The 26,734-nt window shown below is 46.9% G+C and overlaps 1 protein-coding gene across 1 annotated transcript in view; it reads left to right on the top strand.

The window, feature by feature from the left end:
- Positions 1-26,734, top strand: part of DRP2 (dystrophin related protein 2) — a 41,479-nt gene that overhangs the window by 6,767 nt on the left and 7,978 nt on the right. Inside the window, exons 2-18 of the mRNA XM_064574346.1 lie at positions 3,665-3,765; positions 5,498-5,674; positions 9,716-9,879; positions 11,457-11,613; positions 13,446-13,566; positions 14,779-15,047; positions 15,415-15,561; positions 15,996-16,074; positions 17,727-17,787; positions 18,099-18,160; positions 19,188-19,262; positions 19,894-20,095; positions 20,318-20,403; positions 22,016-22,173; positions 22,497-22,663; positions 25,056-25,167; positions 26,560-26,696. Of these exons, the coding sequence (XP_064430416.1) occupies positions 5,558-5,674; positions 9,716-9,879; positions 11,457-11,613; positions 13,446-13,566; positions 14,779-15,047; positions 15,415-15,561; positions 15,996-16,074; positions 17,727-17,787; positions 18,099-18,160; positions 19,188-19,262; positions 19,894-20,095; positions 20,318-20,403; positions 22,016-22,173; positions 22,497-22,663; positions 25,056-25,167; positions 26,560-26,696 (2,114 nt within the window). The 5' untranslated portion in view covers positions 3,665-3,765; positions 5,498-5,557. The remainder of the gene's footprint in view (positions 1-3,664; positions 3,766-5,497; positions 5,675-9,715; positions 9,880-11,456; positions 11,614-13,445; positions 13,567-14,778; positions 15,048-15,414; positions 15,562-15,995; positions 16,075-17,726; positions 17,788-18,098; positions 18,161-19,187; positions 19,263-19,893; positions 20,096-20,317; positions 20,404-22,015; positions 22,174-22,496; positions 22,664-25,055; positions 25,168-26,559; positions 26,697-26,734) is intronic.

A 26,734-nucleotide genomic window follows, 5' to 3' on the forward strand; every position in this document is an offset into this window, starting at 1 on the left:
TTCAGTAAAAACTGCATCTCTTGTGGATGGCACAGGGCTTTTGTGGGTGTGGGTAATGATTCTATTTTTCAACCCCAGCAGTGACTATATGGGAATTTGCTTTATGATATTTCAGTATATTTTACACATCTGTTTTATGCACTCTTTGTTAAGTGTATTATATTTCTCAGTTTTAAAGAGAGAAAATCCCAAAAGAATGGAGGGAATTCTCCCACCTCTGTCTGGTAGTCACTTGGCTCCCTTCTCCAAAGCCAATCAATATTAACAGATTCTTTTGTATGCTTTTATTTTAACCCATGTAATTGTTTTGCATCGATAAGCACATACTTTCCTTTTGGTTTTACACAAATGTAAACTAACCACCTTATTTTTTCTTCTTTTCTTTTTACTTAAAATTATGTCCTAAGAGATACATAAAGTGTTCTTAATTGTGTTTTTAACCTCTGTATAGAATTCCATTGTATGGATATACCAGTATTTATTTATTTAGAAAAGATTTTATTTATTTATTTGACACAGAGAAAGAGAGACAACGAGAGAGGGAACACAAGCAGGGGGAGTGGGAGAGGGAGAAGCAGGCTTCCCGCTGAGCAGGGAGCCCGATGCGGGGCTTGATCCCAGGACCCTGGGATCATGACCTGAGCCGAAGGCAGATGCTCAACGACTGAGCCACCCAGGTGCCCCTATACCAGTATTTATTTAACTAGTCCCCTAGTAATGGAAATTTAGGTTGTTTACAATTTTTTTTTTTTTTTGCCGTTTCAAGGCTTGCTTCAAATGCTAACATTCTGTATACATCACTTTACACAAATGCAAATAGATACATGTATCCAAAGTGTTTTTCTTCATTCCTTCTGGGTTTTGTACCTACAAAGTTGAGGACCTGTACACTGACCTAGTTGGAGTTCAATTCCATAAATCAAGTCAGGAAACATTCACCGAGTGCCTGCTGTGTACTTGCCACCATCTTAAAAAAAATACGTGAGATAGAAATAAATATCAGATATAGACCTTGTCCTCCAATAGCCAATAATTTTGCTTTCATGTTAGAATCCTGGTATTTCCCAAATGTTTTTAAAGCTTCTATCTCTGCCTAAGAGAAATAATGTCTCCCCCACTGAATCTTTCTGGAAGGGCCTGTGTGTGGCTTTGAAAACCAGGAAGAACATTCCTAGTAGCAAAAAGCCACAGCTTGGTATCGAGCAGGATCCCTAGGGGAGGGCACCGAAGAGCTAGCTCCACCCCGAAAGCATCCTTCGCACTACTCCATGTGTATAAATCTTCTCTCTCACCTTAGCTCAAAAGGATCTCTTCCATAAATACATCCTAAATCCCTCCAATTTAAGATGAACACTTCCTCCTCTGTGACCTCTCATGGCATGGTTTCTGTGTCCCACATAAGGTATGAATCATCTTTTCTCTTAAGTTATACTTCTTAAAAATATGTCTTATCTCCTACACTTGGCCATCTGGGGACTGAGATTCATCTCCAATTCCTCCCAGCCTCTGCAAATTAAAAGGAAGGATAGGGAGAGAATCGGGGGGTGCCTGGGTGGCTCAGTAGTTAAGCGTCTGCCTTTGGCTCAGGTCATAATCCCAGGGTCCTGGGATCGAGCCCCGCATCAGGCTCCTGCTCAGCAGGGGGCGGGGGGGGGGAGGAAGAGAATCAGTATGTACAGGTGGTAATGTGGGACATCATGGAGATAAATAGGCAGAAGGAAGAATGCTTTTGTAGAAAAAAGGGCACTGGCCAGGGGTCAGGAGGCCTGGCTCACTTGTGTCTCAGCATCTTCGTCTCTCAAATAGGATCATAATTCTGGCTGGGCCAAACCTTACCAGGTTGCACGGAGGACCAAGAAAGACAATACGGCAGGCTCTACAAACACAGGGAATACTAGTATTCTGATGTTTGACAACTCTTACACATTAACGTTTTACAGGCTAGCAAACCAAGGTCTAGAGAGGTGAAATGACTTGACGTCACAGTCAGTGGCAAAGCCTGAAAACAGCAGAGGATAATCAAGGTAGGACCAGAAGGGGTTTATGCCTTCTCTACCTGCACTGGGATGAGAAGATCTGAATTCTCTGACTCCTGTTTGCTTTATTTTTGTTTTGTGAAGCATCAACCTGACATCAGGTCAGTAGAGGAATAAGAAGGAAGGAAGTTATAATTTGTAGAGAGGTGAACCTTGGAAGAGACAAAGAGATAGTTCATGAAAGAAGAAACACAACTGGTCACTAAAAATGTAGGGTTAAGCATCTTTAGTAATTAAAAAATACAGAGAACTCCTCAAGATGCCATCTTCTCTTATAAAATTGGCAAAGATATTTTAAAAATAAGAATACTCACTGTATTCGGGGCACCTGGGTGGCTCAGTCATTGGGCGTCTGCCTTCAGCTCAGGTCATGATCCTGGGGTCCTGGGACCGAGCCCCGCATTGGGCTCCCTGTTCCGTGGGAAGCCTGCTTCTCCCTCTCCCACTCCCCCTGCTTGTGTTCTCTCTCTCGCTGTGTCTCTCTCTGTCAAGTAAATAAATAAAATCTTAAAAAATAAAAATAAATAAAAATAAAAATAAGAATACTCACTGTTGGCAAGTGTGTTGGGAAACTGGCACTCTCATACATTGCTGGTGTTAGTATAAAGTGATCTAACTATTTTTTCTAGGGCAATTTAGAAGTATGCATCACAAGCCTGAAATTGGTTCATACCCTTTGGTCCAGGAATTCTCCCTTCTAGGAAATTATCATAAGAAAAGAATCACAGATATGTACAAGGCTGTTCATTGCAGTGTGACGTATGTCTACTCATTAAAATTATGGTATATCCATTCAACTGAGTAGTATACAACAATGATTCCAGCTAACATTTATTGAGCAGTATACTATTGCCAGACGCTATGGTAAGTTGTTGAAACTCATTATTAATTTTAATAATTAGAATAATTCTTTGAAGGCAGTATCATTGTCATCTCCATTTTGCAGATGAGAACACTGAAGCTCAGAGAGGTTAACTCATCCCAGGCCATACTGCAATTAGGATGAAGAGTGTGGGTCTGGTTCTAGGTCTGTGTGATGCCAGAGCCCATGGCCTCGACCGTAGTGCTCTATCACAGTTACAGCCATTAGAAATCAGGTTTTAGAGGAATAGTTAGTGACATTCTAAAATGATCATGATATAAATGGCAAGTGAAAAAATCACAATACAAAATGATATATATCATAGGATGACAATTGGAGATGTATGGACATATATTTTTTTCATAGAAAAACTACTGCAAGGCTTCATACCTATTAGTAGTAGCTATTTCTGGGTGGTAGTATTATAGGTAATTTTAATTTTCATCCTTATGATTTTTTTGGGTTTTCCAGTTTTTCTATAAAGAACATGCATGACTTGTGTAATCAGCAAAAATAAAAATGTTAATATAAAAAGAGGTCTGAAGGCAAGCCTTTTGTAGCCTTCACGCTTATAACACACCTTGGTTTTTATCTGAATTACTAATTATTTTATGTTGGTGTCAGTTAAGAGGGGGCCATCTGTTCAGCCATTCTTTGGAGAATCTCTTTGGGCATGAGGAGCTATGTAGCTGTGTAATCTCTTGAGACTTTGAGTACAAGAAAGTGTCCTTCAGACCATAAACTCTTGCATCTTTATGATCTGTAGCTGTCCCCAGTCTTGAACCAAGGACCCCTGAGGAGGATGGAAGGGCACTCAGTGCAAGAAATCCACAGATCTTTAAATGTTTAAGTGCTTTTTCTCGCTCTGTAAGTACTGAAAGTACAGCTACTATTGTAGGTATGAGTGGGTGAAATGCGATTCTTTTTTTTTTTTAATCTTAAGGGGCCCTTACACCTAAACTGTTGGGAACCACTGAAATAGAAACGAAAAATGGTGGCTCTTTAATCATCAACATCAGGAGTCAAAGATGCTCACACTCCCTACTCTTTGGATCAGGGTTTGCATGCCCAACACTAAAAGATACCACTTTTAACATTTGCAAGCATTGTCTTTGTTACTCATTCTCATCCCACTTGTGTACATCCACTAAACTGTTGACTGATTTGTACATCTAACTTTTTCACTCATGTCTTCCTTTTCTCAGCTCATCCAAAGCCGAATGTGTCTCAAGCATAGCTTACTATGGCACACTGCCCTCACCCCCTACCACACCAAATTTGCTCCTTCCCCTGTCTTCCCTCTCTTGCTGTTGGCAACATTATGCACCCAGCTCCCAAATTAGAAACTTTTCACTCCTCCACCTCCTTCACCCTTCACATTCAATTGATCACCAAGCTCCATGTATTTTACCTCTTCGGTAAGTATCTCATAAGCCGTGCTCTCTGCTCCCTCCTCACTGCAACTGCTTGCCAATTATAACAGCTTCTCAAGGGGTTCTTCCCCAGGGAGAATCACTCCACAAGGCAGCCAGAGGGCTCTTTCTGAAAGGCAAATCTGGTCGAGTCACCTTTCTGCTTAAAATCTTCAGTGCCTCCCTATTGTCTACGAAATAAAGCCCAGAATTCTCTGCTTATCATTCAAGGCATGACCCGATCTGGCCACGGCCAGCCTCGTCTACTGCTTCCCATGCCATACATTTCATTTTGTACTGTTTGGAATTATTATTATTACCATTATTATTATTATTACTTTGTCTTATCTCCCCCGCCTAATGACAATCTTGATTTCTCATTCATGGCTCACCTCAAGTGTATTTCGTCTAGGGAGACTTTTCCTGATATGAGCAGGTAGAACTCACCTCATCTATCCCTTCACTCCATCCCATAAATACTTCTATTATTAATGCAAGTAGCACTTCATGGCTTGACTTTTCCCATGTCTATTCTTTCTATATGTGAACTCCTCGGGGGCAGGCACCGTGTCTTTTTCAACTCTGTGCCTCCTAAACTCTAGCCACATGGCACTTACTGTGCTCTGAACACGCTATGCTTTTTTAGGTGACGTCCACTTTTGCATAGGTGGGTTCCTCTTCTGGGAACACCCTTCTCCCTTTTTCCCCTTCTCTGCATAGGCAAACATCTACTTGTCCTTTGAGACTCATCTCAAATGCCATCTCTCTGAAATCTATGCACATTCTCAGAGTTAGCTCTTCCTCTGTCTGTGCTCCCCTAGCCTTCTGGTCAAATATCGATTATAACACTTGCCACACAAGCATTTTATTATAGTTATGGGCTTATATGACTGCCTCCCCTCACCCTGATCTCCCCCACCCTCTTCTCTATGCTGTGAGATCTCAGACAGCAAATCATTTTGGTGTCTCTAGCACAAAGCACAATAGATAAGTAATAAATACTTCTTTGGTCAATAATTAAATAAAGTCCCTTATGGTACATGGCGGCCTGGGAAAAAAACTACTGGGTAGACCAGTAAGCTTTGAATACTTATTTACATAACCTGTCAAGGCACTGTTGGGTAAGTGTTGGGCTCGTAGGCCTTTTCTGGGTCTTGACTCTGAATCTCTCCTTGTTACTTTTCCAGGTGCTTATGGTCAACAGTCGGTGCACTGCCCATTCTCACCCCACATGAGCCTTGGTTCTGATGCAACCTATGGTCATGCAGGGATGCCCTTATACCCTCCCACGATGTCATGAATGGCGGGCAGCTGACCAGTTCCATCACAGCAGCAGCCTCCGAAGCACCTGCCCCCAGCCTCAGGTAAGAGGCTGAGAGCAAGACAAAGTCCTGTGGAGAAAGAGTGGACACAGGATCTGTGTGTGTTCTTGTGGGTGTCCATGCTTCCTAAGGCTCTGGAGCACTCTCTATATAGATGAAACCCTTTGGAGGGCATGGGACCTCTTTCTGGCTCATCCCTTATCACTCATGAAGCCTTTTATAGGGGGCATAGGGCAAGGAAATGTGTTGGGTTGGGCAGGGCCCCCATGGCTGAGGGGGACTAGTTCCATGTTAACCTCCCAAGGGAGGTCCCAGAACAGGGACCCTTCAGGGTGTGACCTAGGACAAGGCAGGACCTTCCTTTGCCTTAGCTTCTTTATGGCATACTTTATATTCTGCACCTACAGAATATTCTCTCTCCTTCCATTGGCTCTTCCTCTCAAGTCTTTAGTCTTACAGCTCCCGGCTCAGCCCCACTTCGAGTCCCTTGACCTTCGTACCTGTCTCTCCTTTCCACTCTCCTCCCTGGTAGTAGAATGATGGTGCTATGTGTTCCTGCCTATGTATGTTGGTGGGTGGGTAGAGGACGTATGAGAGGCAGTAATCCCAAGAAGATAGCCCCCTTTCCTGACAATGAGGGAGGTCCACGGGAAGTTAACTGGACAAGGGGGAGGCATAAACATGTTTTGGCTTGTTCTACAATGTTTTGGGGTCCAGAGGCCATGAAGGTGTGAAAAAGTACTATGTCTCCTAGTATCTCACAGATGCGCTGTGGTGCTGAGTCACTGCTGGGGGTGCAGACAGCAGCAGAATATACAAGGAGGAGGAAGGGAGGGAGAACGGCAGCAGGGATGGAGAATGTTGGTGCTGGGGAGTCCATTTTTACAGAGAACAATGAGGGAAAGGTCCAGAGAGGCATAACAGCCAGGTCTTCCTGAGCTGTCTTCCCACATCTAACCAGAGAGAAATTGCTGCCTCTAACATATTCTCAAGCCAGTGTCAGCTTAGCATCCCCCAGTGTACCCACCCCTTCCCCAGAGTGGGACTGACATAGGGTCAAGGGATGGAGAAGCCTGGGCCCTTCCAAAACGCTTGTCCTGCACATCATCCACCCCTCTCTAAGCTTCACCACCTCGGCAGAGGGACCTGAGGGCTTCATTTTGTGATTGAGAATAGTGAGACCAACCCCTCTCCTCTGCCACTGTTCAGTTTCTTCTCTTCCTTCCCAATGGCCCTGACTTTGTCTTAAAGTTTCAAGAGATCAGGAGAGAGCCCTCTGGGGATTGGAGTGAGAAGCAAACATCTTGGCCACAAAAGCCAGAAGTAGAAGGCCAGTGGTAGGGAACGAAAAATGTTGTTATTCATCAGTTGCCTATTGTGTGCCTGGCTCTGCTAAGGGGGCTTTTGAATATAAGAGGGAACTAGGAAGGGAGAACAGGGTGATGGGGGTATAGTAAGGGAGCCAAATGGGGATTTGGGAAACTAAGAAGTCTGAAGGGAATGACAGCCTAATATGGGTGGAGCCCAGTTCATTGTGGGCGCTTCTCTCAGAAACAAGAAAACTTGGTTGTTGCTGGGTCACAAGGAGCCATTTCGCGCTCTGGGGCATTCCCAGTCTAGGGGACTCTGTGAGACTGGCTTGAGCCCAATTATCCCAGCATAAGCAAAGCTGTGACCCGGAGCTAGAGCCCCTCCCTGCTCTTGACCTGCCATCCCCTGCCATCACCCATCCACCCAGAATGGCTCCACCCCAGACCCCCAGAAAGGGTCAGGCAGCTGCTCCAACTATTCCTGTAGGTGGGCCTCAGCATGGAAACAATGTGGAACTGTGGAAAGCCCAGAAGACTCTGTGGGAGATAAATGAGGATGGGAACAGAACCCTTTTTTGGTAAAAACGAAGTGTTTTCCCTCAGGGCCGAGGGGTGGGGGCCTAGCTAGGGAATGTTAACCTTTCCCCCAGGCAAGTCTGCTGGAGAAAGAGAAGAGGGGTCACTTCCAGGAGGGGCCCTGCCCTTCAGGCCTGTGGCCCAGGGCAGCACAAGCAGGGCACTGGATCCTCAGAGCTGCTGGGTTCCATTCTGCCCTCTCCCTTCCTGGCAGCGGTCCAAGGGGATGCCCATAGACCCATCTATTTCCCCCTAGCCTTAGAGTGCAGGGAGAGGTCTAGGGGGTGGAAAATGACTCTCCCTCCTCTCAGCTCTTCCTCCCAAAGGCAGGGCAGAGCACCCCCTTGTTTTCACAGTGGGCTTAGACGAATCTTCTGCTGTCCAACTTCCTGACCCTGCCTTCCCATGGCTCCGTCCCCAGGTGCGCCAACACCCACTCCTCACTGCCTCTGGGCACACACTTACTTAGTTAAAGACAAGGCTTATTTCCAAGCCCATCCTCCTGCCAGGCTTTGGGGAAATAGCTTACCAGAGGTTTGTCACCCAAGTGGGCTGATCTTTTCTTCTATCTCGGGGTGGGGGGGGCTGGAGGCAGTGAGTCCTTGGTGTCTTCCGTGGAAAGGGAGAACAGATCAAGAGAAACTACCCTGTGCATGCCCCTCGTCAGCACCATGGAATGCCCAGTCCCACTCCCGCCATCCTTGCCAGCCTGGGAGGGTCCTCCTGGCCCCCATGTGGCGGGCCCAGTTGGGAGCGAGCTGGAATTCCCCAGGGACAAAGCTCTGATTCACCGGCTGAGCCCTGACAGAGCCGCCCCCTCCAGATTCCTGGGGGGTCAGTAAACAAACAGGGTGACAACTCCCGCCTCCTGACCTGGCTCAGCTCTGCTGGCCTCCCCTGAGGGAGCCTGCTTAGAGCCTGTCAGGACTCTGCCTGCGGCTCACCAGACACTGATTCTGGACACGAGCTGAGGGATCATCATGGAGCTGCCGAATCCCGCAATGGAGTCCCCAGGCAGCACAGGTAGGGTCAGCTCATGGGGACCCAGGGTGACTGAATTCAGAACTTTGCCCTTGAGCTGGGTTGCTCCCTCACTTCCCTTTCAGTATGTGGTTGTGAGCTGTGGTTTTAATGGGATGATTGGTTTCCTAGATTGCCTGGAGGGTCTTGTGTGGGAAGGAAGTATGGTTTTGGGGGACAGGGAAACTAGAAGAGTCTCAGCCACCCCCAGAACCATGTTCTCTCTGCAAAAGGCAAGCAGGTAGATAGGCGGATGGGCAGGGGAGTTTCCCCAGGCTGGGATTGAGTGGCACAGGCTGGGATTTCCTCCCCCATACTTTCCTTCCCTCTATCCCCCTCTGCCCCTGGCTGGGCAGTCCTGGCACTGTGCTAGAGGTAGCTAGCTTCTTAAGGGCTACTTGGCACTACCCTCATTCCCCTAAACCTTATGATACCCTGCAGGGCGAGCAAGTGATAGGCTCTGAGCTTAAGGGCACAAGGCGAGCCTTTGGCAGACTCTATGGCTGGTCCTTTTAGCTGCTGACTCCGTTCAGAGTCCTTTGGAGATCAGGATCAAAAATGTGGCTTTAGCTCTTTCTCCACCCATGGAAGATGAACAGTGCTCTTTAGGACTATTTCTAGGCTTCCTAACTGGTGGAAAATGCAGGTGGGGAAGAGGGAGAGGGAACACCAAGGAAGGCCTAGATTCATTTGGGAAGTCGGACATCTATTACCAGTAGCTCTCTCTGGCTGGTCTGCTCTCTGTCTCCCTGAATCTCTGAGGCAGCCCATCAGCTTTCTTTTCTAGCAGGTTGGGTAAACTGTGGGACACTGAAGCATGACCCTACGGCTTACCTTGAATGCTGTGGTTGCCAGTGTTTGGGCTATTCTGAGCAGCTCTTATCTAAAGCAAGTACTTCCAGAATCCCATCCGGGCAGTAAGTAGTCTTGGCAGAACTTACAGTAATAAGAGTAATAATGATAATAGTGAGCAGTTCAGTCACTGACCTGGGCCAAGAGAGGACCTTGCAATGAAAAGAGCCACAGAATCTTCCTTTATCTCACCCTGCCCCCCCCCCCAACACACCCTGGGACAAGCCTTTCTCTCCCCCTGTTCACATTTGTCCCGTCCTTGGCTTGGAGCAGACCACGGTGTGACACACTCCGGGGATCGCAGGATGTCTATGTTTCTGTCCAGGTTAGAGCTGCTGCTACCGCCCCTGCGCCTCCTCAGGATGGTGCTGGGGGTTCCTGCCTAAGCCCAAAGCTCTTCAACGGGTCTGTTGGTGCCGCTGGACCCTTAGAACCACCAGCCATGAATCTGTGTTGGAATGAAATCAAAAAGAAGTCTCACAACCTCCGGTAAGGCCTGGCCCCTAGAAACAGGAGCCTTAGGCAATTGGCTGGGACAGTGTTGGGCTCCTTTTGCTGCTGCAACTTGTCATTCTCCTCTCAGCCTGTGTGTCACCCTCTCGTCAGCCTCATCATCCACTTCTCCCTTTCCTTCTCTGGACTTTGGAAAGGACCCTGGGTCGGAAGTCAGGAGACTTAGATTTGAGCCTTGGATTTTAAGTAGTTGTGTCACCTTGGATACATGGTTTGAGCTATCTGAATTTCACTTTTGTTTTCTTTCTTTTTTTTTTTAAGAAAAAAAACAAGTGAAGGAACTGTCCTAACTACCTCACAGTGCTGTTGTGAGGATTCTTATAAGATAGGAAAATGCTTTCTGAACTTAAAAGCACTGATGTATAAATGAAGGATATGACTACTCCCTCCTCCTCTTCCTCTCGTAATTGCCCTCCATCTCAGTAGATCTTATCTGCTCTCTTTCCTGTCCTTTTATGCCTTCTACTCCCATCCATTGGTTATCAGCCCACCTATTCCTCCCCAAACTGAGGGCAAATCAGTAAGAGCATGAAAGCAATTCCTATATCAGTTGTCCCTCTTCTCCCTCCCCTTCTACATAACCTACCCCTCACACTTTTCCTCTCCACTCCCTATTATCAAAGCCCAAACTCCTGCCTGTTGGTAGGCTTTGGCTGGAATGAGGTGGCATAGAGAAGTTGAAAGAATGCAGGCTCTGGAGTAAATAAACCAGAGTTCAAATCATAGCTCTACCAGTTATTTAACTGTGTGACCTTGGGCCAATTACTTAACCTCCCTACTTCATAAGGTTGCTGCTCTGAGAATTAGTGGAAGCAATCATTTAGGTAAGGGCTTAGCCCAGGTAGTAGGGAGGCAATGAATAGTTATTATTGTCAGCTACGGGGAATGGGCTTGATGGCTGTACCTAGGCTGGCCTCCAGCTTCCTACCGCTTGGTCCTCAGCTCACGTTTCATTTGTGGAGGGAGGCATACTGAGATGATTATAGTGTGCGCATTTTTCTCCTTCCATATGTCAAATCTCTAGCCTATGGTGCTGTCATCTTTTGGGACCCTTGGGCTGCGTGTATTTGTGTGCGTCCTCACACATGTGAGTGCCCGCATTCAGTCACCTGACTTAGCCTTTCTACTTACTGTATCCTTTTCTGCTCAGAGGGCAGGCTCTGAGAAGCCTCTGTTGGTGAGTAATTTGGCATGATTTGAGTTCCTCCAAGGCAAAACGGCAACCAGACAGCTGTCTCCCCTAATGCCCTTGCTCAGTTTCCTCCCCTTCCCAGCCTGATGCTGGGCATGCAACTGAATTAACTGATGCTTCCCGCTCATGGACCTACCCATTGGTTTTTAGTACTGCACTCCATGTGAAGGTGCCTTAGGAACCTCTGTGGGTGAGGAGGAGGGAGGGCTCTGGGCCTCCTCCCACTTCAACCAGAGCAGCTCCTCTTTAATCTGTTTTATGCATTAAAGTAACACGTAAGTATTTGGGGGAAAAGATGTTTTGCCACTTAAAAAAAAAGAGAAGAAGATTGAAAATCACTGGTCTTACACCTTGTGTGCAGCGCTCGCCTAGAGGCCTTCTCAGACCACAGTGGAAAGCTTCAGCTTCCTCTCCAAGAGATTATTGACTGGCTCAGCCAAAAAGATGAAGAATTGTCAGCTCAGCTGCCCTTGCAAGGGGACGTGGCCCTGGTGCAACAGGAGAAGGAGACACATGCGGTAGGTTTGAGTTACAGAGGCTGCCGTGTGTAGCCTCTCAGCTGGGAAGGGATCTTTTTTGCTGGATTCTGACAGATGGGCACCTAGCCTCTGCTTAGACACCTGAAGTAACGAAGGCTGGATCCAGTTTTACTGGTTTTTGGATAAAAATCCACCAGAGTAAGTCAAACCTTTTCTCCTTAGCCCTTTCGTCAGAAATTGGCCTCCCTTTAAAATCCTGCCCTGATTTTCAGTGGGAACGTGGGAAAATGAGCATACTATAATGTTAAGTGAAAAAAACATAAACATAGGATACAGAGCTATATCCAGGTGGATCTCAATTGTACAAAAATCTACATAGATGTGTGTGCACGTATACACATATACAAAAACATAAGAAGGAACTATATCAAAAAGTTCACAATGGTTAATGCTAGGTGATGAAATTAGAGTTCTTTTTAATTTTCTTCTTCATACTTTTCTGAAATTTCTAAGATTTCTGTGACATATATTACCTCTTATAATCAGAAACTAACAACAGATATTTCTTAAGAATGAATACAGAATGCACTAGAAGAAATACTTACGTGATACAACAGAGGTGTAGCTAAGGGGACAATGGCAACCATATTGCAATAGAAATGTATCAAATCAATATGTTGTATACCTTAAATTTATACAATTGTATATTCGATTATATCTCAATTTAAAAGGTGGATACAGAACGGAATACAGTACAGCAAGAAAATAAACTATAACTCCATGCCACAGCATAGATGACTCTTAAAAACAGTATGTTTAGGGGCGCCTGGGTGGCTCAGTCATTAAGCGTCTGCCTTCGGCTCAGGTCATGATCCCGGGGTCCTGGGATCGAGCCCCGCATCGGGCTCCCTGCTCGGTGGGAAGCCTGCTTCTCCCTTTCCCACTCCCCTTGCTTGTGTTCCCTCTCTCGCTGTGTCTCTCTCTGTCAAATAAATAAATAAAATCTTTAAAAAAACAAAGTATGTTTAGTGAAAAAAAAAAAAAACAGATACAAAAAGAGTACTGTAATGTATAATACCATTTATATGAATTTCAAAAAGGACCAAACTAATCAGTGGTATTACAAGTCAGGACAGTGGTTACCTAAAGGGGAAGGATGAGATAGTGGCCAGAAGGGGTCATTGAGTGTGCCTTCTGGGATGCTGGTAGAGTTCTGTTTCTTGATCTCAGTACTGATTACAGATATGGAAGCAGTTTATGGAAATTCCCCAAGCTGTATGCTTTTGATTTGTGTACTCTTCTCTATATTTCAAAAAAAATTAATTAAAATTATAATATAGGGGTGCCTGGGTGGCTCAGTCGGTTAAGTATCTGCCTTCAGCTCAGGTCATGATCCTGGGGTCCTGGGGTTGAGCCCCATGTCGGGCTCCCTGCTCAACGGGGAGTCTGCTTCTCCCTCTCCCTCTGCCTCTCCCTCTGCTTGTGCTCTCTCTCTCTGTCAAACAAATAAATAAAATCTTTAAAAAAATTATAATATAAATCCTGCTTATCTGGTTTTGATTTCTCTAAGCCCCTTACAGGGGACTTTCTGGGTCTTCCAGAGAACCAAGATTCCCACCCCAAATGTCCACATTTCTCTCTACCTTGTGGCATAAACAGACCCATTTCATACTAAATAGACGTCCCAGTGTCAGAGTCATTCTTCTGGCTATAGGGAGGACTGCACCCCTTTCTGTTTGGGTAGCCCAAAGATACATGATAATGCTTAAGGATCAAGTTGCACCGAAAAGAAAGGTTGTCAATTGCAGAGTGGAATTTAAAGCAATTGAAAGATTTTACTTCCCTGCTGACCATGTTGCTAAACTTCATAGGCCTTTATGGAAGATGTCAAGTCTCGGGGCCCCTATATCTACTCTGTGCTGGAGTCAGCTCAGGCCTTCCTGTCCCAGCACCCATTTGAGGAATTAGAGGAACCTCGGTCTGAGAGCAAAGGTGGGTGGTCTTCCTCTCTTTTGCTTTCTTCTTAGCTATGAACTGCTAAACACCTTCCTGCCTTCCCCAAACTCATTTTCTCAGCTGTTATCTAGGAGGCTAATTTTCTCTTAGGGGTCCAAAGTTGGGAAGAAGCAAGATTCACATTGCAGGCAAAAGCAAAGAGAACAGAACCTGGAAGTAGGGGAGATCAACGTGTGGCCCAAAGCTGTATGTGGCTCTGTGGGGCATCATGTGTGGCCTTCTAATGAGACATAAAAAGGAAAAAACACAAAAGGCTCGAACACATTGAGCTGACTCAGTGAATAAAAGTAGTAGTAGTATGTCCTTTAAAAACGTACTGCTTCATTCCAACATAGAGAGACATGCAGTGATGCTCTGATCAATTAAAAAAAAAAATCTTTCTAAAATCTAAAAAGCTAGGAGAAAAATTTATCATGGGTCTTTGCTACTGACCCTGGTGACCTCTGGTCCCTTTCCTCAGTAGAAGTAGGCCACTCTAGGTTTAGGTTCAAATAAGGTAACATCGGGGGATTCATGGTGATTCGGTCTGAGAGGTAGCTCAGCAGGTCCTCTCCTCCAGGAAGTCTTTGCCTTTCAAGACTGGCTATGAATAGCCTGGAAGGACCCTTTGTTAATTGAGCCCTTTGGTAAAGCTGTTGACTCGCTCAGTTTACTTTCAGCCCCTCAGTAGGAGGCCAGTAGTCAATTTACTGCCCAGTGGGCCTCAGATAGGACCAGCCTGGAGTTTTGGGGGTCTGAATCTACTCCTGAGGGGAAATCTGGGGGAGGAAGAAGAAACCCCCAATTTAGGTGCCTCGGTGGAAAAGCTAGGCAAGTTATGCTAACCTCTCCTGGGCATAAAATGCCTCCTTCCTTTGGATGGAAGTGGGCAGCAGACACTAAAGCAAAATAGTGCTCTAGCGTCATGTGAATAGGACTCTGGATGATTTACCTCACGGCACCTCTTAAAATACTTTACCTTGCCCATTTTTTGAGAATATGAGGAAATCCTCATAGTAGGGCAAAAGTAACAATATGGTCTCTTGACTGTGGTGGGGGATCCATGAACCTACACGTGTGATAAATCGCATAGTGCTAAACACACACACACACACACACACATTTTACAAAGGTCTATCTTTGTCCCTGTCTTTCCCTGGGCTGCCCCTGCCAGGTTGGCCTGACCTGGCTTCCTGCTTGCTCTTACAGATACCTCTCCCAGACAGCGGATCCAGAACCTTAGCCGCTTTGTGTGGAAGCAGGCAACAGTGGCCAGTGAACTATGGGAGAAGCTGACAGCCCGCTGTGTGGACCAGCACCGCCATATTGAGCGCACTCTGGAGCAGCTGTTGGAGATCCAAGGGGCAATGGAGGAATTAAGCAATACTCTGACCCAGGCTGAGGGAGTCCGAGCCACATGGGAGCCCATTGGGGATCTCTTCATTGATTCACTCCCTGAGCACATCCAGGCTATTAAGGTATGCAGGCACCTAACCTGGCTATGGCCCACCCTGAGACCTGACACTCCTCCCAGTCCCTGCTACTGAAGCTTCACTGTTGGCCCAGACTGTAACTGAGCTTTCCCAGTTTATGTGCTGGCTTTGACAGCTGGTTTAGCTGGAGTCTCCTCTGTCCTCCCACTGTCTTCTCTTCCCCTGGCGTTTTCTGAGAGTGGGAAAGGAAGAGAATAAGGACAGTGGCCCCCCACACCTGAATCCAAATGGCTTAATAGCAAGCACCTGTGTCGTGCTCTTGGTCGTGAAGAGGGAGGAGTTGAGGTGAATGACTAATGGTTCCTCTTTCCCACTCTCTGTTTGCTGTGGGACTTGGGTTCTGGTTCTGTAGCTGTTCAAAGAAGAGTTCTCCCCCATGAAAGATGGAGTGAAATTGGTGAATGATCTGGCCCACCAACTCGCCATTTCTGATGTACACTTGTCAATGGAGAATTCCCGAGCCCTGGAGCAGATCAATGTCCGGTGGAAACAGCTACAGGTAGAAGAGAAGCCTGGAGTGAGCCATAGGGAAGAGCTTTGATATAACTAGGCTTGGGGGAAATCTTCAGGCCAAAAGAAAGTGAAGGGGCATTAAAGTGGGACCTACATGGGAAAAGAATAGCAGAGAATTTCAGGCCAGGGAACAGTCTTCTCAACCTCTAGGCTGCAGGGAGTAATTGAAAAATGAAGATCTGAGAGGGACCTGTCTAAATGTAGGCATTCAGGGTGGACAGGGGCAGATGAAGAGTGACTATGGCCTGGAATTAAGGATGCTTTTCTCTGACCCTTGGGAGTGATGTGGAAGGGCTAGGAGTTGGGCAGCTGTGGGAGGAGCTAGCCTGTAAAGGACTTCACAAAGATTTCCAGAGGCACCTGGAAATCCCACACTAAATATCTGGAATGAATTCACTGACTTTCTGCCTCTTTCCACAGGTGTCAGTTGGTGAGAGGCTTAAGCAGCTCCAGGATGCCCACCGGGACTTCGGGCCTGGGTCACAACACTTCCTGTCCTGTACGTGAGACAAACTAGACTTCACTTAGCAGAACCTCAGATACCTTCCAAGAGAGTCTGCTCTCGTCCCTTGGGGACCTGGTGGGAGCCCAGGATATCATGGCATCCAAGAAGCAGTAAGGATAAAGCAGCGGTTGAAAGGACAGGCTCTCACGTCGGAGAGGCCAGGGTCTGAGTCACTGCTCCTTGACTTCATAGTTGGGCAAGCTTGAAAAAAATAGCTTAACCTTTCTGGCCATCAATCTTCCCCATATGTAAAAAGAGGAGAAAATACTACCTAACTCACAGGGTTACGGAAGTCAAATAGCTTCATTTTTTCAACACTGATTGAGGATCTGATGTGGGCCCAGTAGTGTTTCAGGCACTGAAGCCGCCTCAGTGAATGAAACAGACAAAAGTCTTTAGACTTGCTGAGCTTATCCACTAGTAGGGGAAGCCAGAACGTAAACAAATAAGTACAATATATATAAGGTAAACTGGTGACCAGTGCTGTGGTAGAAGGTAAAGCAGGGAAAGCATGAAAAGGCAGTGCTGGACTTGATGAGGGAGGCATTGCAATTTTCAATAGGATGGTCAGGAAAGACCTCACTGAGAGCAGGGCAATTGAGTAGCACCCTCAAGGAGATGAGGCCATGAGCCCCGTGGATAGCTGAGGTCAGAGCACACCAGGCAGAGGGAACAGCAGCTTCTAGGACCTTAAGGCAGGGGCATGCCTGAGGAACAAGAAGGAGGCTAGTGTACAAGTAAGAAGGAGAGGAGAAAATGGGAGATCAAAGGGTAGGAGACCAGAGCACCGAGGACCCTTGTAGGGCATGGTCAGACCTTGGGATTTAACTCTAAATGGAATGGAGAGCCTTTGGAGGGGTTTGGGCAGAAAGATGACACGAGCTGACAGAGTCAGAGTGTTGGGGGGCAAGAGCGGGAGCAGGAAGACCTGTTAGGGAGCATATTGTAATCATCCAGGTGAGGGATTATGGTGACCCAAGTCGGGGTGGCGGCAGTGGAGATGGTGAGAATGTCCGGATATGAAAATCAGCTATGTACACAAAGCACTTAGCAGAGTCTCTGGCTCATAGTAGGAACTCAATAAACATTAATGGCGGGTAGAACTCTTGCTCTTATGATCACTGGCATGTAGCTGTACCTCCCGTGGGCTCTTATACCCAGGGAAACTGCGGTGAGGTTGGCCAAGTCACGAAGCCTCTCCTCAAACATCTGGAAGATAAAGACATGGAGCAGAGAAGGGCATCCTTTTCCAGAATTCCTCACCAGAGAGAAATGGGCAATACCATCCCCTATTGCCCCACAGGACCGAGAAGCTTGACCTTGTGGGGGAAGGGGTTTGAGGGTCCCCTTCATATCCACAACAGCCGAAAGGGTAGAAATGGCAGGCTGCTCAAGGAAGAGTTCGTCAGGGTGGCTGAAACATGAGGGTATCAGTGACAATTTCTTCTTCCCTTGCCCTAACATCAGGGAGAGAAGTGCGTTCATCAGTTTTTGTCCCACCTTCAGGGGCTGTTAAGAGCTGGCAGGGCGAGTCAGGAATCCCCTTTTGGGCTTGACCGCCTGCTCAGGAGGATAGAGCAGGGGAGTCCCCAGGGGTCTGAAGAGCATAAGTGGCCAACTTCTTTCTCTCTCTTCTCTTTTATCAGCCTCTGTGCAGGTTCCCTGGGAAAGAGCAATTTCACCCAATAAAGTTCCCTACTACATCAAGTGAGTGACCATCTGAATTAGAAGCGGGTCATTCACCTGCCCACCCCCCCTCCCTTGCCTGTCTTTTTTTCTCCCTGTCCCTCCTTATCTGTTGGAATTCCTCCATCCAGTCCAGTTTTTCCTCCTACTCATCTCAAGAGCTCAAGATTCTACCTGGGTAAAGGTGAACGCTTGTGCTTTGGGATCTTCATGGTTCACCCTGGGATCCTGAAGCTCCTTGCATCCAACCTATCACTGAGTGATGCACACATGTGTGTGGGGGCGTGGGGGGGTGGCATGGACCCTGGTATTATTGATGCTTCTGTTTGTAGCCACCAGGCTCAGACCACTTGCTGGGACCATCCCAAGATGACAGAATTATACCAAACCCTGGGTAAGAATTCGGGATTCCTGTATAGGGTGGAGATCTATACAGCTGTCTTTTTCCTATAAGAACAGAAGGGAAATCCATTCAACAAGCAGGTGGGGGCAGAAGTGAGTGCCTTCTCGTTTCTCCAGCAGCCTTCCTTCCTTTCCCCTCTGCACCCCCACCCTCAACTAGAGGCTCTACATTCCTCCTGGACCATTTTACTATCACATTAGGGTCTTAAGCTTAGAGATGTGAACAAGCTCTGCTTTGAAAGACACTGTCCAGGCTATGATGAGTGTGACTTTCATGTGCCTTAGTGTTGGCTACTAAGAGAGAGTCATCATTAGGTTGCAAATATTGTCCATGTTGATGCATGTAAATATTGTTCATTCATTCTCCCTGCCATAGAATGTTCCATTATATATACCACAGTTTCTTCATCCAGTCTACTGTTGATGGACTTTTGGGTTGTTTATCATTTGGAACTCATAAAGGACAGTGCTGTTAAAGAGCTCTTGAAGACACGTTCTGTGCATGTCTTTCAGTCTACAGGTCTAACATCATTTCAGTGCATCGTGAATAGACTAGGAAATTTGAAAGTGCAACAGATCCTTAGCAAGAGTCCTATTTGCTCGGTATTTGTTATGTTTTTACTTTACCAAATCTAGCAAGGCACTGTTTCCTGAAATGTTTCGTTCAGTTATTTATACATGCACACATGGGTGTCCATATTGGACCGTGATGCCAAATGAATTTCTTACCATGTGTCTTAGTCAATAAATGTTTGAAAATCACTGCTGTAGGGATACACAGCCAGCAGGTTGCAGGATACATGACTGTTCAATTTTAAGAGGTAATGCCAAGTTGTTTTCTGAGGTGATTGTATCAGTTCATGCTTCCACCAGCCCTCCTCATTTATCCACGTCTTTTCTGACACCTGCTATTGTCAGAATTTAATCTCTTGCCAAGCTGGTGGGTGTGATATGGTATCTTCTGGTGGTTTTAATGTGCATTTCCCCGATCTGAGTGTGGCTCTTTCCATTCTTTGCAGCTGATCTGAACAACATTAAGTTTTCAGCTTACCGCACTGCCATGAAGCTACGCAGAGTCCAGAAGGCACTGCGTTGTAAGTTTCCCCTCACATCTCTCCATGACCTTCACCCCCACTCCCACTCTTCCTCATCTGTTTCCTGTTCTCCATTTTTATCCCACCTCAGGCCCGGGGTGTTGATTGGCTTGGTGGGAATTCTCCAAAGGCTGGGAGATGCTGGCTGTGGGTACCTGCTCTTTCCAGGCACCCCTGATGGCTCCAAACCTTGGACTGGGATACTTCTGGCCACAAAATAGTTGCTTGACTCTCCATGTTGGGCAGGGAAGGGACAAGGAGGAGGAGGATTATGGTTATTTGGAAACAAGTCTGGGGTTTGGGGACAATGGAAGGCGCCTGGAAATGGGACTTGACCCCTTAGGAGTTCATACAACAAAGGAGGTGAATTTACTCACCTCCTACCATCTTCTTGAAACTGATGTCAAAGAATGTAGGGGTATATACACATTTTAGGTTAATTTAGGGGGCCTTTCGCTGCCATCCCCCTCTTTGGGATAAGGGTCTTGGTGAAGGGCAATCTTGTATCCTACTTAAAAATGGTGGGTCTGGAGATGGAGTCAAATTTGGTGATGGTGGTGTGTTAACTCCTTGACTAGTCTTGGAGTTCTACTTTTGGCTATCCTTTCCCCCTGTCTCTTTTCCTTCCCAGTGGACCTGGTAACTTTAACCACAGCCCTGGAGATCTTCAATGAGCATGATCTGCAGGCCAGTGAGCATGTGATGGATGTGGTAGAGGTCATTCACTGCCTGACGGCCTTATATGAACGGCTGGAGGAAGAAAGAGGCATCCTGGTCAACGTGCCACTCTGTGTGGACATGAGCCTCAACTGGCTCCTCAATGTTTTTGATAGGTGAGGGCTTGTACCCCTGGAAGCCTCCAGGATGAAATCCAATGGGACATCAGAAGTGGGCATGGTGAGAAGGGCTTGCTCCCACAGTGGACTCAGACTTAGTTCAGCTTGGGGCATGGCTGGCACAGAGCCCTGCTGGGATCAACTCTGTGAGGGGAATTAATGCCAAGATGTTAACTCGTTCCGTATAGTCATGTTCTCAGTCTCTTCTCTTAAACCTAGTGGTCGCAGTGGGAAGATGCGGGCATTGTCCTTTAAGACCGGCATTGCATGCCTGTGTGGCACAGAAGTGAAGGAAAAATTGCAGTGTGAGTACAGCTCCAAAGTCTGGAGTGGAGTTGGGTGGAGGGAGAGGTGTAGTGGGAGGAGGAAGGGTGAAAATAAGCAGAAGGTAGGTCTTATGACTAGTCAGCAGAGTACAACTCGGGCTACATTATAATGGTGGTCCAGGCTATGCAAAGAACGCACAACAGCCAAAGGCTAAGATGGGTCTAAGGCCTGTTACTATTTCCAGTGTCACTCCAAGGGGGTTGGCTTCTTCTTATCTAATGTAATTAGTTGACCAAGTTCTGAGTTGGCATCCTGGGGTATCCAAGGGTCCGACTTCCTAGTGCCCTTCTCCTGTGGCCTATCGGGCTTAGCCCTCTCCCAGTCTGAAGCTCAAGCCATGTCACACATTCTACTGGAGACTTCCCATGTGATTGCACGGGGCGGGCAGGGGGCGCACACTAATCCCCATCGGGATTATTATTGGGAGGTGAATAGTAGGTACGCCTGTAGTTTTTAACCTCTCTGGTTTCTAGTACCTTTGCTTTTCCCTCCATCCTCCATCTTCTCTACAGCATTTTGTGCTTTTCTGTGCTAAGTGCGGTGAGTACAAGGTGCAAGTAGACACGGTCCCTGCTCAAGTTGTTGACGGTCCAGAGGTGGTGATGGAAGTCCACAGAAAGCATTTTTGAAAGTGCTAATTAGAATAATCTGAATGGCAAAGGGTATGTGCTATATCAGATCACAGAAGAGGGATGACAGGGGTCTGGGAAAGCTTTGCAGGGAAGGAGACAGAGCAAAGCAAGGTCATAGCAATGATATTATTGATTTCTCCCAACATCCCTTTGAGAAGGACTGGGCAGGGATTATTTCTCCTAAGTTTACAAGTAAGGGAACTGCAGCAGAGAGAGGTTCCTCACTTACCCAAGGTCCTCCAAGCTAGTCAGTAATGGATCCAGAACTAAAACTCAGGCCATCTGCCTTCTACTTCTGAGTATTTTCTAAGCCATAGGCGATGTATGAAACAGACAAGAACCTTTGAAGGAGCTTTTCTAAGGTTGGGGTAAGATGGGGGTAGTTCGCACAGGGCAGATAGAGCCCCGATTCAAATATAAGTACCATAGTCTATTCCACAATCACTTAGAGGTAATTCTTAGATGATCATCTCCTGTCTGCGGATTATCCGTGCCAGTGTTTCTTTCCATTTGAGTGGAGAGTTGAGAGCTTACTGCAGTGTCAGGCTCCGTGAGCTACATGAGCAGGAGGGGACTCATGTTCAGGCACCCCTAAACCCCATGCCCCTTCATCTTGCTTCTTGAGTCTGTTTTCCCAGCAGTGTCATATCTGTGTCTGGCATTGGTCTCACATGCAGCCTGCTCTCTGTCTACATCTCTCTCTCTCTCCCTCTGTTTCTGATGTGCCCTCTCTCTCCCTCTCTCTCTGTCTTTTTCTCTCTGAACTCAGAGAATGCTCTTTTTAGAACTCATGGGCTTCTAGAAGGTCAGGGATGGACCTTTAAGTATTCCAGTTTCGAAAGTCATTAGCTAAGTCGATGTGCTCTTTCCCTGTCTTCCTTTTCTGCTCCTTCTCCTTACACCATTCTCTGGCCATTCCTGCTTCGGGGTGGGCCATGACTTATGGTGTGGCCCACAGACCTCTTCAGCCAAGTAGCCAACTCAGGCAGCCAGTGTGACCAGCGCCACCTCGGCGTCCTGCTTCACGAGGCCATTCAGGTGCCCCGTCAGCTGGGGGAAGTGGCAGCCTTTGGGGGCAGCAATGTGGAGCCCAGTGTCCGTAGTTGCTTCCGTTTTGTGAGTATGGAACTGGGGAAGGATGATGAGAGGGAGGGTGGGAGGAAGGGAGGGAGAACTAAGAGTGAGGTTTCCGATCTGAACTACTCAGATGTACGGGAGTTTGCTCAGATGGAATAACAAAGCAGAAGGTTCTCTGGGCTTTTAAGGCCAGAGTCCTGCGGGGGCGGGGAGTGATGCCAGCTCAACTAGCAGAAGGTGGACACCTCTGTAGAATAGGCCATAGGCCAGCCCAGGTCTTGCTGGCTCTCCTGCCCCTCTGCAGGCTGCCAATCTGGGGACAAGGGCCTCAGTCATTGTCATTGGGTTTCTTGTTTCCCTAGAGCACTGGGAAGCCAGTCATTGAAGCTTCACAGTTCCTCGAGTGGGTCAACTTGGAGCCCCAGTCCATGGTGTGGCTAGCTGTTCTGCATCGGGTCACCATTGCTGAGCAAGTGAAGCATCAGACCAAGTGCTCTATCTGTAGGCAGTGCCCCATCAAGGGCTTCAGGTAAGGAAGGCAACACCTGCTGGACTGATAATAATAAAGGGGCCACGTTACATATAGAAGCACATATTATGAAACAACGTATTCCGTAATTATATAATTACAGCTCATCTACAGCACACTGTTCTATGTTGTTTTAATCCTTTCCACTGCAGAATGTTCGACGTTTTAAAAAAATCGGCAATGGTGAAATACTTTCTTTTCTTTTCGTCTATATTACAAAGTAGTCCAGACCTACCAAGAATGTATAGAAAAGTGAAAAGGGGGTGGGGTGGGGGTGGGGAAACAGCACAGAGAGGGAAGTAGTTTGTTCATTGTGTCCCAGGGAACGTTAAGTAGAACCCAGAAGCCCCAGCATCCTGACATATAAGAACACTTCTGTACCAAATGATATGCTGGCAAATGGTTCACAAGGGACTCCCCAGAAAGCAAGAGAAACAAACAGAAACCCAAACCTGATTTGTAGTATTTGCTAATTTCCATGACGTAAATACTCTCACCGTGGCTGATGTCCAGCTACCCACAAGAGGTTGAGAAGAGATGCATTGGTTGGATACTATTTTTTAAAGATTTTATTTATTATTTGTCAGAGAGAGAGTGAGAGAGAGAGAGGGAGTGAGCACAAGCAGGGGAGAAGCAGGCAGAGGGAGAAGCAGACTCCCTGCTGAGCAAGGAGCCTGATGTGGGACTCCATCCCAGGACCCTGAGATCATGACCTGAGCTGAAGGCAAATGCTTAACCGACTGAGCCACCCAGGCATCGTCCCTGGTTGTATACTGTTGACAGCATTTCCACATTACAGATACGATAGACTGAACCTCAAGAGCATAGATAATAGAAAAATAATCAGGAGGTGATGAGTTCTGAGTAATTGTTACCTTTGTTTTTAATATCATTTACTTAATTGTGAGTTTATATATATTTTTTGTAATGGTTGTATTTAACAACTGGCTTGGAAAAAATCCCTGAAATTTTAACAACTGGCTCTCATGAGCTGGTTTGAGCCAGCTCTAGCCCGCAGAATTGTGCACCCACCACCAAGGCGAAGAAAGAAAGCACGATCGCAATACATTTAAAGTTTCCCTGGTTACATCCCCCTTCTCCTCCCACTACCCTGAATTTGGCTTTCATCATAAAATGCTCAAGTTTTCAACTTTTGAAAGCATGAAGGCACTCTCTTTACAAAGGCCCCGCTTTTTTTTTTTTTTAAGATTTTATTTATTTATTTGACAGAGAGAGACACAGTGAGAGAGGGAACACAAGCAGGGGGAGTGGGAGAGGGAGAAGCAGGCTTCCCGTGGAGCAGGGAGCCCGATGTGGGGCTCGATCCCAGGACCCTGGGATCATGACCTGAGCCAAAGGCAGGCGCTTAACGACTGAGCCACCCAGGCGCCCCTAAAGGCCCTGCTTTTTATAAGCAAATGAGGCACGCAGGTGGCATGTGACTTGCCCAAGTTCACACAGTTGGTGAGTGTAGATCCAGGACTAGATGTTGGCTCCTCTGACTTCCGTAAGTCTAGGCATTTCACCTTTCTGTACTACTAGGTCTGGGCAGTTCAGCCAGGCTTTGGACCTGGATCTGAAGGGCTAGTCAATATTCAGTAATAATAGAATTATTATTATACTTATTTATTATTATTTTTTTTAGAGAGAGAGAACATGAGCAGTGGCGGGGGCGGGGCAGAGGGAGAGGGAGAGGGAGAGAGAGAATCTTTAAGCAGGCTGACGCCTGAGCGGAGCCCAGAGCGGAGCCTGACTCGGGGCTCAATCTCACAACCCCGAGATCCTGACCTGAGTCAAAATCAAGAGTCGGACGCTTAACTGACTGAGCCACCCAGGCACTCCGAGTTATTATTATAAACAAGTTTTGGAAATAACTTAGCCAACTTGCCCAAGGCTGGTAGAATAAGAGCCTTCGTATTGGAAGTGTAACTTCTCCAACGTAGATGGTGTTACCTGTGAGATGGGACCCTTCGGAGACATCTTCGTTTAGAAAGCTATTTGCGGGGCGCCTGGGTGGCTCAGTCGGTTAAACGTCTGTCTTTGGCTCGGATCATGATCCCAGGGTCCTGGGATCGGGCCCCGCACGGGCTCCTTGCTCAGCGGGGAGCTGGCTTCTCCCTTGCCTGCCGCTCCCCCTGCTTGTGCTCTCTCTCTCTCTGTGTCAAATAAATAAATAAAATCTTTTAAAAAATGTAAAAGAAAGAAAGAAAAAAAAAGAATAAGGCTAGTCATCTAGTGAGGATGCAGCCACTGTTACGTATGGGAGGTTGAGCCCATTATGACTCCATGCCTCGCCCCCTTCTAACGTATGTGTATATCTGGAAGTTAGGGAAATGGGGAGGTCACTACGGTCCGCTGGATTCTCTGTCCTACCACCTCTCCTCTCCCCAAGGTACCGGAGTCTGAAACAATTTAACGTGGACATCTGCCAGACCTGCTTCCTGACAGGCAGGGCCAGCAAAGGCAACAAGCTTCACTACCCCATCATGGAGTATTACACACCGGTACGGAGCCTCTGGGCGGAGCAGGACGGGGAGGCAGCAGTCAGCTTCTAGGCCCTTGATCCGCTTGGCCGAGCATGGACTAGCTATATTCTGTTCTCCTTTGGGGAGCATTCTCCCAGCAGTCCTGGTGATTCACCAGTTTGGGGGATTCCTGGCTATAGCAGCCCAGGACACTCATGGCCATTTAAAAGGCATTTACTATTTTCCTGCAGAGCAAAGTCTCAGGAAAAAAAAAATAGAGAGAGCAAGACAGTTCCAGGCAACTGGCCTTCCTTCCATTGCTCACTTTAATTTTTCCTGCCTAGCTTCCTGCATTGCTCCCATCAACCTGGTCTTCACCTGCTACTTTGTCATTTCTTCCATCCCTCCTAGTCAATTCCAAAGTTTGTGCTCAAATCAATTACTCAGTCTCTTGGAGGTAAAAAAAAAAAAAAAAAAAAAAAGAGTATGCTCTTTACCCGGGTCCCCAAATTAACTTGGTTTTCATTGGAGAAGAGATGACGATTTGGAGAGATGGATTATGGGGAACCGCGTTGGAAGGCGGGGAGGTGGGGTGGGAGAGAACATTGGGGGGAGCTGGCAATATGCTTGGGACTTGGGAGTATCTGTGGGGCAGAAAGGGATAAAAGAGCTTGGGGAGTAGAGTCCGCTCAGGGAGCTAAGCTTGGAGTTTTGGGTCCTGAACACAGCAGAGGACAAATTCTGTGAGTGGATTTCAGGAATGCTGACCAACCCGGGCTCAGGTAGCTATGAAGGGCAGAGTTTCACCAGTTTGGGGGATTCCTGGCTATAGCTTTGAGCATTCCTGCAACCTAGTCTTCACCGGCTACTTTGTCATTTCTTCCATTCCCGCTAGTCAAGTTTGTGCTCAAATCAATTAATCAGTCTCTTGGAGGTAAAAAAAAAAAAAAAAAAGTCCCTCATGTTCTCACTGGATGTGTCACCCAGTGGGAGCAGGGGGCTTGCCTTTATTTTTCTTCTATTATCATTTCAAAATAAACATACAGAGAAAACTGGCTTGAGATGGTAGACTGATAATCCTCTACCTCCTGCTCATCTTCTGCACCCCTAGGATTTATATAAAGATCCTTTAGAAATTAACAAATATATGCTTACTGCAAAAATTCAAATTCCTTAGAGGTGTATAAAGTCAAAAACGAAAGTCCCCCTCTCTCCTCAGCCTCGCCCCCACCTCTCCAGTCCAACTTCCCAGAAGCAACCAGTGTTCACAGTTTGGCAGCATATCCTTCTTGACCTTTTTCTGGGAGTGGAGAGTGGTGGGCATGAACAAGAGTAGATGACTGGTCATGTTCCCTGCTCTAGGGGAGCATCCCCACTTCCCCAGCCTCCCGAAGCCATTAAGATGAGTCCCTCTGCCCTGTCTCCCCCTAGACCACATCCAGTGAGAACATGAGGGACTTTGCTACGACCTTAAAGAACAAATTCCGCTCAAAGCATTACTTCAGCAGACACCCTCAGCGAGGTTATCTGCCTGTGCAGTCGGTGCTGGAGGCTGACTACAGTGAGACGTGAGTACCAGGGGCTGAGCAGAGGGGCTGTGGGCCCT

Source organism: Mirounga angustirostris, unplaced genomic scaffold (assembly GCF_029215605.1).
Source record: "Mirounga angustirostris isolate CCGP_5_RB_7025 unplaced genomic scaffold, mMirAng1.0.hap1 SCAF_11, whole genome shotgun sequence".
NCBI lineage: Eukaryota > Metazoa > Chordata > Mammalia > Carnivora > Phocidae > Mirounga > Mirounga angustirostris.